This window comes from Heptranchias perlo, chromosome 6 (assembly GCF_035084215.1).
Source record: "Heptranchias perlo isolate sHepPer1 chromosome 6, sHepPer1.hap1, whole genome shotgun sequence".
Classification (NCBI taxonomy): Eukaryota; Metazoa; Chordata; class Chondrichthyes; order Hexanchiformes; family Hexanchidae; genus Heptranchias; species Heptranchias perlo.
The window spans coordinates 37,874,927-37,892,402 of NC_090330.1; the positions used below are offsets into that span (position 1 = coordinate 37,874,927).

General features: G+C 40.4%; 1 protein-coding gene across 1 annotated transcript in view; it reads left to right on the forward strand.

Annotated features, from left to right (window-relative positions):
* Positions 1-683: 683 nt before the first annotated feature.
* Positions 684-17,476, forward strand: part of gucy1a2 (guanylate cyclase 1, soluble, alpha 2) — a 139,908-nt gene continuing 123,115 nt past the window's right edge. Inside the window, exon 1 of the mRNA XM_067985423.1 lies at positions 684-1,396. Within this exon, the coding sequence (XP_067841524.1) occupies positions 1,193-1,396 (204 nt within the window). The 5' untranslated portion in view covers positions 684-1,192. The remainder of the gene's footprint in view (positions 1,397-17,476) is intronic.

A 17,476-nucleotide genomic window follows, 5' to 3' on the forward strand; every position in this document is an offset into this window, starting at 1 on the left:
GGCATCTGGACTAATTGGACAGCTCTTTCAAAGAGCCGGCACAGGCACGATGGACCGAATGGCCTCCTTCTGTGTTGTATCATTCTATGATTCTAAGATAAAAGCGACCACTTTTTTTGGATTAATTCGCAACGGTGAAAAACTCATAAAATCAACACCGCTCCAAGCAAGGAATGAAGGAAGTAAATCAAAACTCATTTAATTCTAATAAGCCTGATAATCAGCGAGTTTAAAAACTTCCCTCGGAGCTACATTATTGCAGCAGTGGCTCCACGCCAGAAATAACAGTAGATTCTTAGTAAAATATTTCTCAAAACCCTTCGATGTGAGGTCACTTTTACAGTGCGTGTCCACTTCAGCAAACGATACCCCGCCGAGATAAAAAGGGTCAGTTTCAACGGGGTGTGTAGCATATTTGCACAGATTTATTGTTGCCATCTGGTACTTATTAACCCTTTCTGTTATCTAGACCTAAATACCAGCCACCGGAAGACGAGTCAGGCGGCTTTGTACCATTCCCTTTACCTTTTAATGAGCATATGTAACATTTTATATGTGGCGCCCCCTCCCGTTTATAATTGTCTGCTCATTATTGTTGAAGTCAACAAACCATGAAACTAAACCGCTTGCTATTTCAACCTTAATGTAAAACATAACCCCTCTCTGCCTCCTTTATACGGAGAGGTCATGCTCTACAGTGGAGTTGTTATTAAGAACACATCAAACAATGATCTGTGAATATATTCAAGAGGAAGCCAGCGTGTTAGTCTTGGGTTGAGACGTGAAAGGCTGGAAGGGTTCGCGGGTCCCTGTGAGAGGTGATGGTGTGAGTGTGGTCCTTGGTATCCCTGTGTGATGTGGAAGTATTTCCCAGGCAGGGTGGAGAAGCGGGTCCGGTGTTGTCCCTCTGGACGTGTCACCGCGGCTTTTAAGGACAATTTGGGGCGACATTAAAGACGTCTGAAAACACGTGATCGCAAGAACAGTGAGCTTTAAAAATGTTTGCTCTCAAGGGGAAACAAAAGGAAAGAAAAGGGTTGTTTGGAGAGGAGAGAGATGAGCGCTGGAGTGAAGGCGCGCTCGCAGTGACTGATTTCCTGTGGCGATCGCGGCTATAAAGCTCGGAGCAGACTAGCAGAGCAGCAATTTGGGGGTCGGCGCCTTTTCGGACTAATGTGTAGGATTGACCAGAATGTCTGAGAGGAAGATTTCATCCGAATCGTTCAGCTCCACCGGCTCGGATTACCCGGAGAGTCCCGAGGACGGAGGATGTCCATTTTCCCGGGTGTTGAATGGGAAGAGCTCAGTTTCAGGGACCAGCACCAGGCACGCTCCTCGCAGACGCGTTAATCTGGACTGTTTGGGGGAGAGCATCCGGAAACTTACCTTTCCAACGGTAAAGAGACGAGAAATACACCCCCCCCTCTCTCTCTTTCTCTCACCCTTCCTGCTTTGCACCCCATGCAGCCCCTCTTTCCTCTGCATTTTCATTCTCCTTCACATTCGGGCACTTACCTTGTGCATATTATCACAGCACTTAGTTCTGAGCCTTGCTCTGGTGCTTCAGTGGGATTTGGGGTCCATTTCTGTCCATTTTTTGTGAATTATATGAATATGCTGGTGAAAAGTTTTAGACAATTGTATTCGTGACTATTAGGGATGCTGCTTTCGTCACTTTATAGAGCCAGGTCTTCTCCCCCTCGGATTAATCAAAGTCGGTGTGATATTTGATAATTATTTTTTAGAAATAGCGGCAGCCTGGGATCCTTAAAGAGGTTTCTAAGCTTCTCTTGCTAATCGAAAGGAATCCACGTGTACGATTAACGGCACTGATAATACATGATCCTAAAATACAATTCTGTGCAATCTTATGTTGTTCACACCGATGCTTTTAAGTTATTTCTGTGGAGGGAGACGTTCTTTCAAAGTCAGTGCTTTTGGTTGCAATCCATTCACCGTTAGATTTAAGTGTGTTGAAATATGTATTGCTTAAGAAGACTTTAAAACTTTTTTTTTAGCAGCACGACATCTCAGCAAATGTTGGTTATTATTTCTGATACTTGGTTGATCACTCTGAAAGGCGATTATGCCACTAACAGTTCATTCGGCTAATTCGACCCAACAGCATTGATTTTTGTCTGGCGATTGCCCTCATATTAGAAAATGCTGTCCTTTCCTTTTACCTCACCGACACACTGTTGTTATTACAGGAAATCATCAAAAGGAATCAGCGCCCTTAAAAATATTTATCTCATAAACACATTCTGTAAAATATGAATAATATCCGTCACCTGACTACTTTTAAACCTCTTCAGCTACTTCCCAGCTGGCGCACTATCCCTATACAAATGGATTTGCTTCTTTAATCTAATTTATGTTTTATTATTACCATATTCTGCTATTGCCAAAGGGAAATGAAACAACATGTTATAAATGTAATAGATACCCCTTTGGATTGTATTACAGATAGTGATTAACACAAAATATACCTTTCGTATTTTACATAATTATTTTCTATCTTTTGGTTATCTTCCAAGGGCAATTTTATATTATTAGCATAAAAGACAGCCTTTTGAAGTACTTAAGAGTGAAATTAAATTATATTACTATTAAATTGTTAGTTTTTTTCTGATCTTGTATTGCTCCCAACTGTGAATTATTCAGAGGCCAATGTGCATTCTCTATGGTTTATAAAGTTGTAGGTATTGGTAATTGAGACCAATATACCTCTTTTGCATTGGGTTGGGGGGGGGGGCAGTAACTGGTGACAGAGTTTAGATAATTCTTTCACTCTAATTTGCTTCCTTTTCCCCTTGAAACCACTGCTTGTGCTGGGGTATAGCGACACTCTGGTACCTTGCCCAACGGGCCATTTTTCATGTCTGAGCCTGACCAGTGATAGTCAGCGGACTATTTTACTATGAAGGGAATCACACTGAGCCCATTCATGCTTACGCTTGACTTCTATATGCACATGCTCTCCAGCCTGTTTTCACTGATTGGCAATGAGGCGCAAGAGCCTTGTCTAATTTTTTCCCTCTCTGTAGCCCAGAGGTGCAGAGGCCAGTTGTAGCACCTAGTGGCTGCTTTGGCTGAGATCAGCTAGCAGTACAGACTGGAGATTGAACTAAGACCTTCCTGGTCTGTATGGCTCAATATTAAACTGGCAGTATATTTACTAAGTGAACTATTGGAGGAACTAGATACTTATTTTTAATGATACAAACATGTTTAGTAATGGGCCAGAACATCATATGTAAGTGGTGAGTAATTATGTTAATTTGGTTAGTTAGGCTCCTATTGTATGACTCTGGCCCCTATGGGAAAAACAGACAAATCATCAAAAGTTTATAGTCAGACTGAGGTATACCAGTGACATTATTTATCCTTAGTATTCTTAATGTAAATGCATACCTGGGCATCACTGTTTCAATAAAAAACACACAGTTTAAAAAGAGACAAGCAGAATTTTTTTTGTTACAATTCAAATTATAGCGTTTCTGCAGTATTCCTTCCAAATGCTCTATCTGGCAATTTTATAAATTCAAAATCGTCTAGTTACGAAATGCTATATGCATGGATTTAGAAGCTGGAGCAGAGTAGTTAGTAACCAGACTACTACAGTCAAGTTTAAATATAGCTTTTTAAATACAAACCTAACAGGAAAAAACAAAGAGAAAATTCAACTCTGAACAATCCCAATGTACTTTCATATTTAACATTTTCAATGTTAAAAAAATCTATGGAAAATGACAACACAACTTTGAATGAAAATTGCACTGTAATAATCTGCCTTCTATAGAGCGACTTCATTTTTCTTCATATTTTACTCTTCATTTTCTTTCTTGGTAGTCCACTTTTCACTGCATAGCCTTTTCTAGAAGGGGGGGGGTGGTGGAGGGGGCAAAGGGAGAGAGGGGGAGGATGAGGTCCCACAATCTGAGCTGCAGAATTCTCAATGACTTCCATTGGTTCTACTCCATGATAAATCTGCAGGAAACATGATTTGAGCAGGATGAAAAAAAGGGTGGGATGTGCTTGGCTGAGAAATGAAGATACTCATCAAATGGTGTACACTTTGGGCAACATGCAGCCTTGAGACTAAATTCATATCTACTCAATTAAGAGTCAAACAACTTGAGTTGCTCTGCAAGTGGTCCCTGTTGTAACAATTCATTGTACTAAATCAGTGATATTAACTAATTTTTTGATAAGGCTTGTGGTCCTGAGTAGTGTCTTGCCCAAGGGCCACTTGGGTACGCTCTAACACATTACAGCACTGAGTGATGGAATGTGAACCTATGTCTGTAGTTTCCCACACAGCAAACTTTGATCTTAAATTTGCCTGCCATGTAATTACAAAATGGGAGGCAGGCATTTTTCCCCAAGAATGGGGATAAAACTACAAGTCCTGTGGTCCTACAAGTCTAGCAGTCTAGAAGGTGACATTGGAGTAGTTATGATTTCAGAACATGAATAGTGTTCAGAAATGTATGTCTGTTTTGTCTAATGCAGAGCTGGTCAGATGATATTTCCCTAATATTTGTTAATTGAAACTACATGTATAGATTTTAGACAGTTTGTGTGGCAATTACCAAACATATGATTTAAAGCACACTGTGGTCACATAGACAATAGATAATGCCCGTTTTCTATTTTAAAGGGAAACAGTATTCATCCGTACCAGCATTGAATCCTAAATGTTATTAGGGGAATTATTGACATGCTTACATCACCTTTCGTTTCTGTGTTTTCTGTTTTTAGAACTGATGATAAGAAGGCAGAATGGAAGCTAATATTTTATGTAGAAATTTCCCTGTTGTGACATCATTACGTTCTGCATAATTCCCATCATGAATGGGGATGGTGAGCAGTGGGTAGCGCTCCCTATTCATGATGTCAATAAAGCTGAAGTAGCCAATGTCAACTGGGGAAAATTCTCCAGAAAATGTCTGCTTCCAGGTTGCCTCTAACCAATATTGTTAAAGCATAAAATATGGCAATAAAAGGTGCAAGAAACACTATTAATGGATAAAGATTTTACAGCAATTCAGATGAGTGCAGTTCCTTTTTAAATGACTGGAAGACAGAGTATTTTTTAAAAACAAGCAACAGAGGAGATTTGCTGATGCCAGAAGCTAATAAACAATAAGTCTCATCACCAACAGTTCCATCTCCAGAGAGTGTACTATTCAATACTAGATCTGTTTGAAAATCCTGAGCAACTGCAAATGCAATAGAAGGCACCAGAATGTTAGACATTTCAGATGCTTTATTTGTTGCTCTAGTAAAAGCGCCAAAAAAAGAGGTATTAAAACAGAACAAACCTTAAAGACCTTGAGGCAAAATACTTTCCTGACACTGTTGTTGCTGCTACTTGATTCTTAGCAGATTTGGGTACTTCAGCAAAGTTGCATTGAGATTTGCATTTGTGGGGTCTGTTGCAAACTCACATTGGGTACATTCTGTATCAGGTGAATGGAATAAGATGAAAACTAAAGCAGTTTATCCACATTTCAAATAATACCGGTATGTTTCTCCAACCCCACAAAATACTCATCCTTTCCAGCTTCTGTTTGTGCTTTTTTCTGCTGATCTTAATCCTCTCTGACCTGTCTTAGCATTCTCTCTCTTTTCCTAATGCTCCGTCACTGCTAAAGGTATATTTGTTTTTCCATTTGAAGATGACTTTTTTAATTAGAGTGTAGGTATTTTAATTATTTATTAAGATGAGTTTTTTTTAAAACAACTTCTCAAATGAAAACACTCCAGCAACAACAAGTTGCGTTTATATAGCACCATCAAGATAGAAAACCATCCGAAGACACTTTACAAAACTGTAAGGAATAATGGATATCAAGCCAAAACAGGAAAGATTAGGTGGGATGACCAAAAGCTTGGTCAAAATGGAATGTCTTTAAGGAGCAGAGGATGGTGGAGGGGTTTAGGGAGCAAAGGGAGGGCGGGAAGAGGGGATGCGCAACAGGCTGGAGTCAAAAGATTAGAGAGTTTGAGGTGGGGCCATGATAGGGCTGTAGAAGGTTACAGAGATAGAGAGGGGTGAGGTATTTAACATAAGGATTCATTTTAAATCTGTGGCACTGGGTGACTGGGAGCAGTAATGGGCGAGTGGAGCTTGATGAAAAATAGGACATGGGCAGCAAGTTTCGGATGAGCTGAAGTTAATGCAGGGTGGAAGATGAAGGGCAGCCAGGAGAGCATTGGAATAGTCAAGTCTGAGAGTGACAAAGACATGAATGAGGGTTTCAGCAGCAGATGGTGTGAGGTAGGGGCAAAGGCAGGCAATGTTACAGAGGTGGAAGTAGGTAGACTTTATAATGCAGCAGATATGGGGTAAGAAACCCAGCTTGGGATCGAACAGGATAACAAGGTTACTAATAGTCTGGTACAGCATGAGACAGTGGGCGGGGAGGGGGATCGGGGTCAGTGGCGAGGGTGCTGAATTTCTTCTATTGGCTGTTTGACTCAGATTAGCATAAATAGTGTGAGAGTGCATTTCTACTGGAGCTAAAAGGGAATAGAGCACCAGATAAGAGGGATGATAGAGATAAAAACCCAACCTAACTACCAAAGGAACACATTTTATTGTTGAAATAAGAATTTGAAATAAAATTGCCATTTCATTAATGATGAAAGGGGAAGATTTGCTCTGTGCGTAATGTGTACTAACATTGTAAATCTGTTTATAAAGAATACATTTATGATTTTGTTATAGTTGGTGCACAAAGAAAATCTTTCCCCAGGTTAGTAAACATTTTAGTGTAGAAATGTAAGGTTGCATAGGCATAGTGGAATGCTGATTGATGGAATAACTAGTCATTTGGATTGATCTGTTTGCATTCTCAAGGAACCTGATAATAGTTGTCAGAGTAGTCAAAGAAAAAAATCTGCTGTCTTTTGTGGTCAGAAGATGAACAGATTAATGGAACAAGTCACTGGTACTAATATGGGGTGGAGTAGTTCTCATTAAGGACTTTACTCTTTTTATTTTTTGTGTTGTTCTTTCAATAATGTGTGCTTTTATCATAAAATATTGTGTTTAATATTGTCTGTGATGAATCATGATATGTATATGTTTGGAATACCTGATCTTACTCTTTCCCCTTTCTGCTTGTAGTAGTGATGCTTGGAGTGTCACTGACTGATTCAATCCACAGTTATCTTGTCTCAATACTGTAAGAAACGGAGAAAATTGAAGAATGGGGAGGAGGAAAATTATTATCGAATAGGCAGCAATACTAAAATATTGTGTCACTGTGAAAGGAGTTTAGCTTCATACCAATTGAAAATATATAGTAAACCTGCTGCCACACTGTTGTGAGTTTGGGTTTCAACTTTGAATGTGGGAGAGCCTTGAGGTTTTAAGGAATGATTCTGCAACTTGCTGCTCCCAGTGAGGGGTGGTGCATGCAGAAGTGTATCGGAAAATCATGGCTGCACACTCACAATTTCCCAAGATGTGCTCCCACCAGGAGCGCCAATCACAGAATCAGCCCTGTAGTGTCTCATTGCTTAGAGTTCACATCAGTATAACTTTGTAGTGTAACTGCAAAGCTGGCTATCTAAACTTCAAAGAGTCCCCAGGTAGCCTCCTACATTGTCTTTGCATTTTTAGTGTTAGTAAAAAGCCAACAGGACAGCTGACTCTTTACTGAGATTGAAAATGTTTTTGGCATTCAGGTGTTGGTGAGCAGAGCTCTGCTTTTGCAAGATTTGAGAGTGGCCTGGAGCTGATGGTACAAGTTGGTGATGCTGGATTGCACTACTCTCGAAACAGATGCCACTCTCAAACAGCAAGAAAGGAAGAAAGAAAGAACTTGCATTTATATAGCAACTTTCATGACCTCAGGATACCCCAAAGAGTTTTACAGCCAATTAAGTACTTTTGAAGTGTAGTCACTATTGTAATATAGGAAACGCAGCAGCTAATCTGAGCATAGCAAAATTCCACAAACAACAATGTGATAATGATCAGATAATCTGTTCTAGTGATGTTGGTGGAGGGATAAATGTTGGCCAGGATACCGGGAAAACTCCCCCGCTCTTCGAAATAGTGCCATGGGATATTTTATGAGCGGGCAGATGGGGCCTTGGTTTAACATCTCATCCGAAAGACAGCACTTCCGACAGTGCAGTACTCCCTCAGTACTGCACTGGAGCGTCAGCCTAGTTTTGTGCCCAAGACTCTGGCATGGGAATTGAACCCACAACCTTCTGACTCAGGGGCAAGAGAGCTATCACTGAGCCACGGCTAACAGAAATAGTAATAAGAAAGCACAAGGTGTGTCATCAAAATAATTTGGTCCCTCTGGGAAATGGTTATTAAGCATTGTCTTGACCTTGTAATGGTTAATTATCTGACAGTGTTAACTACTAGTGCCACTTCTTTGGAAGATTCTTTCATCAATCTTATTCTGAATCTGAATTTTTTGTCAGAAACTGTAGGTGTTTTGTGAAGGAGTTTGAATTATGTTAAAGTGAGCTATGCACTTTGATAACCTGTGTAGGTCTGTGTGAAGAGATACAGTCATTATTTATTTTTAATCCATCTAAAATGTTATCTGAAAAAAATGTCACAATATAAAGCTGTTTACAAATTCCAATTTATATGAGTGCTGGAGAAGAAGTCATTTTGCATGAAATAGCACGGTGTGGGAGTTTAAGTCTGTAGGAGCACAGCCGACACTGGATGGAACATTTCAAGCATGTGTAGATCCCTGCACACTGACACGGTTCAATAATAATTATTGTGAAATGCCAACAGGAGCTAAGAGACTTGAGCACATAATCCAGGCTGACACTCCAGGGGAGTACAGCACTGTCGGAGATGCCGTCTTTCAAATAAGACTTTAAACCCTGGCCCCATCTGCCCTCTCGGGTGGACATAAGATTTAATGGCACTATTTTGAAGAAGAGCAGAAGTGTTCTCCTGCTCTCCTGGCCAACATTTAAGCATCAATCAACACCACTAAATCAGATTATCTGGTCGTTTATCTCATTGCTGTCTGTGGGTCCTTGTTGTGTGCAAATTGGCTGCTGCGTTTCACACATTACAATAGTGACTATACTTCAAAAGTACTTCATTGGCTGTAAAGCGCTTTGGGACTTTCTAAGGTCATGAAAGGTGCTATATAAATGCAAGCTCTTTCTTTGTTCTTATCTCATTGCTGTTTGTGGGACATTGCTGTTAAATGTATGATTTATATCAATTAGTGTTAATTGTATTCAGGTGGTGGGTATCAACTGGGGACTCTCTTGTATCGTTTTATAGGAGAGCTTAACTAGGGTGTGGTGTGTGTAAGTGGAATCTCTGTGAATAAAGGCTTGGAAGCAACTAAAGACCAGGCTGTAGTATTCTATCCTTTACCACATGGCTATCCAATTTTAACATGGTAGCAGAGAATGGTTGTCTAAAGGTGGAGGTTGGAAACTACAATTTTTTTTGGTCTTACTAAACAAAAGTTGAAAGCCTATTGGCCGTTGTGGAAAATGGCAGAAAGCTAATTTAAATCACCGAGGTACGATTTCCCTCCGATGTTTTCAGAGTTTGAACCATATGACCAGTGGAAGAATGAGGTTGATATGCGGACATGGGTCACTACTGCACCAAAGAGAAAACAAGGCATGGCCTTGGCATTGTCACTTCCTGAACAAAGTAAAATCAGAAGGTATTTTCTGAGATGGATGAAGACCTTTTGGAAAATGATGAAGGTTTTACCTTTCTAATAGAATTTCTGGATAAAATCTACAAGAAAGGTGACCTGTTAAGTGCCTATGAGGCCTGGTCAGCATTTGCTAGATTTCGGAAAATGGATGGTCATTCAATGGAAGAGTATATCATGGACTTTAACAAATTGTACAAAAGGTTGACAAAGTTCCAATTGAGAATCCCTGGATTAGTACTAACGTTTAAATTACTATATTGTGCTAAGGTGTCTCATATGGACAGGCAATTGTTCCTAACTGGCATCCAGTTCTCAGAAAAGGAGACTCTGTTGGATCAAATGTCTGCTGCCTTAAAGAAATTCCTGGGGAAACAGTTATTTCTTTCAGTTTTCATGGAACAAATGGGGCCTTCCGCCGTGACACAAAGAATGGAAGATTCGATGGTTACCAGGTTTTGAAATGTTCCAGATACTAAACGCAGGCACCAGTTCAGGTTTCAAAATTTTCAAGAGACCGGACGCAGGCGTTCATATGACGGAAGGATTAAAGACAGTCAGATTGGTGATGAAAGCAGGTACAGCAATTCCAGTTATATCAACAGAAGACAAAATTGGGACGGTAATAATGGACAAATGAATTCCAGGAATGCCCAAGGAAGAATCAGGAGATGCTTTAGTTGTGACTCTCACTATCATTATGAGGCGAATTGCCCAGAGCGAAGTCTCAGGGTCTTTGAAATGAAGCATTAAGAAAGTAGTTCTGAGGAAGAGGATGAAGAGGATGAAGGTAATGATGAACATTAACAGATTATACCAATCACAAGGAGTTTTAATCCTGTGATGAATGTATTAGTCACAGATTCCTTTAATTGTGCATTGTTAGATAGTGCATATACCTCAACTATATGCTTGGTAGATTGGTTAAAATTTTATCTTGATTCACTAAGTAGTGAGGATCGAAGCTAGGTTAAGGAATATAAAAGTTTTACATGTTTTAGGTTTGGAGATGACAACACCTTGAGGTCACTCAAAAGAATGGTAATTCCATGTAAGATAGCTGGAGTAAACCATTTTGTAAGTATGGATGTAGTCTCTAGAGAGACACCTATGCTTTTGGGTAAACCTTCCATGAAAAAGGCAAAAATGAAACTTGACATGGAACATAATGAGACAATCATTTTTGGGAAATCGGTTGATTTGCAGTTTACCCAGTTAGGACATTATTGTATTCCTTAATAAAACCTGATGTTTCTCATCAGCGTGTTAGGCAAGTATTAATGGCATCAGACGATAAGGATAAGAGAGAAAAAAAATAAATTGTCTTAAAATTACGTAGACAATTTGCCCACCCTACTTGTCAATATTTAAAAACCCTGCTAAAAGATGCAGGTGTAGTTGATGAGTATCCGAGGCTCACAGAGGAGATTAGTGAGAACTGCGAAATCTGTAAGACGTATAGACGGACGCCCCCATGTCCGATCGTAAGTGTTCCATTAACACGTGACTTTAACAAGGTAGTTGCCATAGATCCAAAGGTATGGGACAAAGACAGAAATGTTTTCATTTTATACTTTATTGACCTGGCTATGAGATTTAGTATTTCTACACTAATATATAGTAAGGGAAGAAGGTTATTATAGATAAAATTATGGAAAAATGGATAAGGACTGGACTTGGGACACCAGCAAAGTTTTTGACTGATAATGGAGGTGAATTCGCCAACGCAGAGTTCAGAGATATGTGTGAGAATATGAATGTAATTGTCATGAATACAGCAGCTGAGAGCCCTTTTAGCAATGGTCTTTGTGAAAGGAATCATGCTGTGATTAATAGCATGGTGCATAAAATTTTGGCTGATCGCACAGAGTGTAAATTGTCAACTGCCCTAGCATGGGCAGTTCATGCAAAGAATTCTCTTCAGATGGTTGGAGGATATAGTCCTTACCAACTAGTCTCTGGGTGCAATCCTAAATTACTTTCTGTTCTTTGTGATAATCCTCCTGCTCTAGAAGGCACTACAATTAGTGCCATTTTTTCTGAGCATTTAAATGTTATGCATGCAGGGAGACAGGCTTTTATCAAGGTTGAGGTATCAGAGAAAATTCATAGAGCACTGAGGCATCGTATTAGACCATCTGAGACAGAGTTCAATTCAGGAGATTTGGTATATTATAAAAGAGAGGGTCATAGGGAATGGAAAGTCCCTGGTAAGATAATAGGTCGTGATGGTAAGACAGTCCAACATGGCAATCAAACTATTAAGGTTCATTCCTCATGATTGATTGAGATTAATTATAAAATCTTGGACTCTGAGCAGTTGATAGAAGTAAACGAGACACCTTGTGCCTCCAATGTTCATGATTTTTTTGATGAAGTTCCTGAGGTACAGACTGAGGTAGATCAAGGGCTGAACGGTGATAATGTCAGTGATCATGAAACACATGCCAGAGCTATCACATCCATAGAACAATTGCCCAAAGTGGCTACACGGGTGACATATGTTCCAGAGTGGATTAATGAATGGAGGGATGCAACAATTTTGGGACGTGCAGGCAAAGTTACTGATAGGTTTAAATTTTGGTTGAATGTTCAGGACGGCCATGGACTGGCAGGATGAGGTAAAAGAGTGGAGAATAAGAAAGTGAAGTACAAGTATTGATGGGGAGTCCGGAAGTGAATCTCATGTCAGAAAACGATCACGAACTAGAGATGAAAGAGGGAGATCTCGCAGTAGTAGTCCCCACAGACATAGAAGTGGAAGTAGAAGACATAGCTTGACAAGATCGGACAATGAAAAAAGGACCACAGAACAGTCACGTAACAGAACTAGAAGCAGAAGTCCTCAAGATAGTGAAGTTTTGGTGGCTGCCAATAAACTTGATGATAAACGGGTAAGAGAGGCAAAGCAATGGGCGTTAGATAGTTGGAAAGAATTTGGAGTTTATTCTGAGGTAACAGATAAGGATCAACCAGCTTTGTCGCACAGATGGGTTTGTACTGACAAAGTCCTTGCAGGTGGGACTTATAAAGCTAAAGCAAGGTTGGTAGATAGGGGTTTTGAAGAGAAACTGGATGATACGGATGTTTGAGTGGATTCTTCCACTGCTGGAAATGTAATCTTAAAAATCTTTATGGCTCTTTTGGTAATATATTCATGGGAGTGTAGGTCAATTGACATAAAAGTTGCATTCCTGCAAGGCGATACTTTTCAGAGAGAAGTGTATCTGAAACCATTTAAAGAGGCAGCAGATGCGGAAGGAAAACTATGGAAACTAAACAAATGCGTCTGTGGCCTGAATGATGCTTCCAGGGTATGGTATTTTTCGGAGAGATCTGTTTTGCTGAAAATAGGTTGTGTTCAACTAAAATCAGATTCCGCAAATGGTATTAGTACCATAATGCAAAACTTTCAGGCATCTTCATGATGCATGTTGATGATTTCTTATGGGATGGTACAGCGGAATTTGAGAAATTCATCATTAATAAGATTAGAGTAGAATTTAAAATTGGGAGTCAGGCCTGTGCGGCTTTTAAATATATTGGTTTCGATATTAAGCAGAGTGGGTCTGGTATAACTTTAAATCAACAGTCCTATTTAGCGAGTGTTACTCCCATCCCGGTAAATCATACTAGGTCATCACAGAAAAGTGATGTTATATCTAAAGAAGAGACAGAGCAATTACGAAGCTTGATTGGTCAGTTGAACTAGTTGTGCACTCAGACCAGACCAGATGCTAGTTTTGATGTGTTGGGAGTTAAGTACTTCAATGAAACACCCCATAGTAGAGAATGTTTTACGGGCAAATAAAACATTATGGGCACTAAATTGGGCTGTGTAGCGCCTTTTGTTTTGGTGCTACACAGCCTCTTCGACATCCAAGATGGCATCTTGAACATGCGTGCCCCAGACGCCATCTTAGTATAGGAGTTAGCGCAGACGCAGATAACGCATGCCTGGAATCATGTAAAATAGGGAGAAAATAGCATCAATCAATGTGCAACGCTGATTTAAAGTAATAGACACCATTTTGGGACTTAATGCTCAACTCAACACACAGACTTAACCCCGAGCATCTGAACGTGTCTTAGAGTGCCTGGAGGACCCCCCCACCAGTGCTATTTAAAGGAACCATGCAGGATTTACAGGTTAGTTGCTGGATTATTGCCTCTGGCTGCCCAGACATTTGTAACTGTTTTTGGAGGTCTCCTAGACTTGAATACTAGGATGCGGGGACATAGCCTAACACTTAGAGCCAGGATGTGCAGGAGTGAAGTTAGGAAATGCTTCTACATGCAAAGGGTGGGATACGTTTGGAACGTTTTTCTGCAGACGGCAGTTGATGCTGGCTCACTTGTGAATGTTAAATCTGAGATTGATAGATTTCTGTGAACCAAGGGTATTAAGGGATATGGGGCTAAGGCGGGTATATGGAGTTAGGTCACAGGTCCACCATGATCTCATTGAATGGTGGAACAGGCTCAATGGGCTAAATGCCACTGCCACTTGCTGCCTCTTGATATGCACCACCTTCTCCTGCAAGAAAGCGGGACATGTGATGGGGTGATGTGCCTGTCATGGTTGAATAGCTGCCAGTGTGTGTGGCCTGTGAGTTGTGGGTGGGTGGCTTGAAACAATGGTAATGCGTAAGGGTGAGAGGAAGCATCTGATTGGCAGAGTTGAGTACTGATGGAAAGAGTTTGTTGGTATGTGGGGGATGGGGGTGTAGTACATAATGCAGTTGGTAGGAGACCCACTTGACAGTTGACCTCACTCACCTTGACCACTCATGTCAAAACATTGAACTTGTTCCTGCATTGCATCCATGTTCATGATGCTGTGTGCCTGGCATTGACTTCGTCCCCCACTGCCTCCCACTGCCTTTTGAATATATGTCTGGAGGGCCTCTTGCCCCCCCCCCCACCCCCTACCCCCTGCAGATATAGGATGTCCCTCCTTCTGTCCACCTCTTGCACCCAAGGTCTCTAGTGCATCAGCAGAGAACCTTGGTGCATGCACTCTCGCAGGCCTGGTACCAACTCAGATTGGCAGTTTGGTGAGGTCTGGCGTGCAGATTAGAGGATGTGAGATTTAGTAGTGCGCAATCTTTATTCAATGTTTTAACATAACTCATCAGTGTGTAAACATAGGGATGGGACCTGCATCTGTGTTTTACGTGTGCGATGTTTGATCTCTGCTCAGACTCCGTACAGACAGTAGACTGTTATTTTCAGCAAATAACAGGTATCAGCTACCTTTAAGAGATTGCTAAGAAACATCCTCCCTTTAAGAGACTGAGTTTCCTCTGATGGTGGAAAGTGCAAATTGCATTGATTCCACGTGCAAGGCCTGGAAAGGAACACCGATTGCAGGTAAGTCCTCGGGTGGGTCGAAACTTGTGTCCTGCCTGCGCAGGGCCCATTGGGCGCGGGGTAATAGCACATCATGATACCTGCGTCCAAAAACGGACCCTATTGAATTTTTCCCCCTATGCAAATTAAATATAGATAAATGCATACTTAACATCCCATCCTTAGGTGACCAAAAAAAAATGAAGCTAGTTATCTTTAGCACTGCTTCACATGCTAATCTTCCTGACATGTATTCTAGTCCAGCTGGTTTCATTTTTTTTTGTGTGAGAATGGGGAATGTTGTCCTTTAGCTTGGGAAGCTAAGAAAATAAAAAGGGTTGTTAAAAGTACTTTGGCTGCTGAAATACTCACTCTTATCGACACAGTGGATATGGGATTCTATTTGGCAAATATTTTGAGTGACATCCTGTAAAATGGGAGTACTGAAGATAGTATATCCATTAAATGTTATGTAGATAATCATTTATTGTGGGATAAGGTACATTCTACGAAAAATGTGAGTGTGAATAGATCACAGATTGACCTTGCTGGCTTGAAACAAATGCTGGAGAGAAAGGGTGGATTTCAAGCCATCAACTATCAGTTTCTTTTACTAAAAGAAGTACATGTACGAAGAAATTATTTGGGGTCCTGGAGAAGAGTCGCCTCCCAATGTAATGCTGTGACTCGTATAAGTTGGAAAAACTATGGAAGTTTTTGATTTTTGAAATTTTTGTTTGTATTGTATATATAAAGTTTTTTTATTTAAAGAGAGTGAAGGGAATTTGTTAATTGTATGATTTATATCAATTAGTGTTAATTGTATTCAGGTGGTGGGTATCAATTGTATCTTTTTTATAGGAGAGCTTAGCTAGGATGTGGTGTGTGTGTGTGTAGGGGGAATCTCTGTGAATAAAGGCTTGGAAGCAACTAAAGACCAGGCTCTCATATTCTATCCTTCACCACATGGCTATCCAATTATAACAATTGCTGCATGTAAATTGGCTGCCACGTTTCCTGCATTACAACAGTGACTACACTTCAAAAGTACTTCATTGGGATGTTCTGAGGTTGTGAAAGGCACTATACAAATGTAAGTTGTTTCTTCTTTATGTAATGTCAATACAGTACTAAATGAATAAGTGTTCTTACATACTCAGAATGTCCATCTACTGTCTTTAGATAACCGAAGAGCACTAATCACCTGAGCACCAACAGTCACCATCCTATTTGAAGTAGGCATCAGCACAGATACCCATAATATAGAGAGGATTGTGTTGATGTTAAGGAGGAAGTGATAGCGGTAGCAGGAGGTGATGAGGGGATAGCTGGTACAGGTTGGAGCATGCTGAATGCCCTCCCTGACTAGTATGAGTTTGCAAATCTTTATGAGCTTACTTTCAAATGGAATATGATAGAGCACAGGATCTGTGTTGAAGAATTTCTTCCCTACATATGTACGTCATTGGTGAGTGGCATGGCTAGTTTGACCCAATGGTTATCTGCACTACAGAATGCCAATGAGCCAATGTCATCAGCAGTGGAGTCCTCACTTAACATGTTGTAGACACAGTAGGACCACTTCTCATGATTACTCCCACTGGTGATATATAGTGTTTGGGGTCCAAACTCCAACAAGTATCATGGCTGGAATCAACTTGCTTAGAGAGGAAGGGATTCTGAAATCGAGTAGATTCCCACTGTTTTATGTTTACATAGAGTGTGCATGGTAAGGAGGGTAAGGAGATACCCACCAATAATAGCATACAAGGAATAGCACTGGAGCAGCCAGTTGGCACTGATATCAGTGGTGGTTATATGCCATCATGTAGCCAGTGGCATGTGATAGCAGTCATCTGTGAAAGTGATGAGTCCACAGTGTCTCCAGCAAAAGAAACCTTCTGGGACTGATACAGGTGCATAAGGATAGTTACAGATACAGGTAGTAGGTCTTCTGTATCCTATGCAGCTCACTAGATTGCTGTGTGACCATCCACCGATGCTATTCCCTTGGCAAGGCTAGCATTTAGTGGGAAGGTACATTCACAAGCAACATGAAAAAGTTCACAATACAAAAGTAGCAACATAATTTTAAAAAACAGATATCACAAGAATTGAAAAAATAAAATGACTTCTTTGAACATTAGTGCCAGAATTCTTTCAATACTTCTTTCTTACTCTGTTTAAAAACAGCGCAGCTGTTGCACCTGATGCCCAGACAGGCCTGAAGATGGATTTGTCTCAAATGGTCATCCAAACACAATCAATTTTGAACAGGACAAACTTGGAATTATTTCTAAGGTTATCCAACTGTACACATATTGGTTTTGCAGTTTAAAATCTATTTACATGTATGTCAAAAAAATTGTCGCATTTGTTTTTCTATGCTCTGAATTTTGATCTTAAAAAATCATGCTTTGTGTTGTCCCAGTGAATGATGA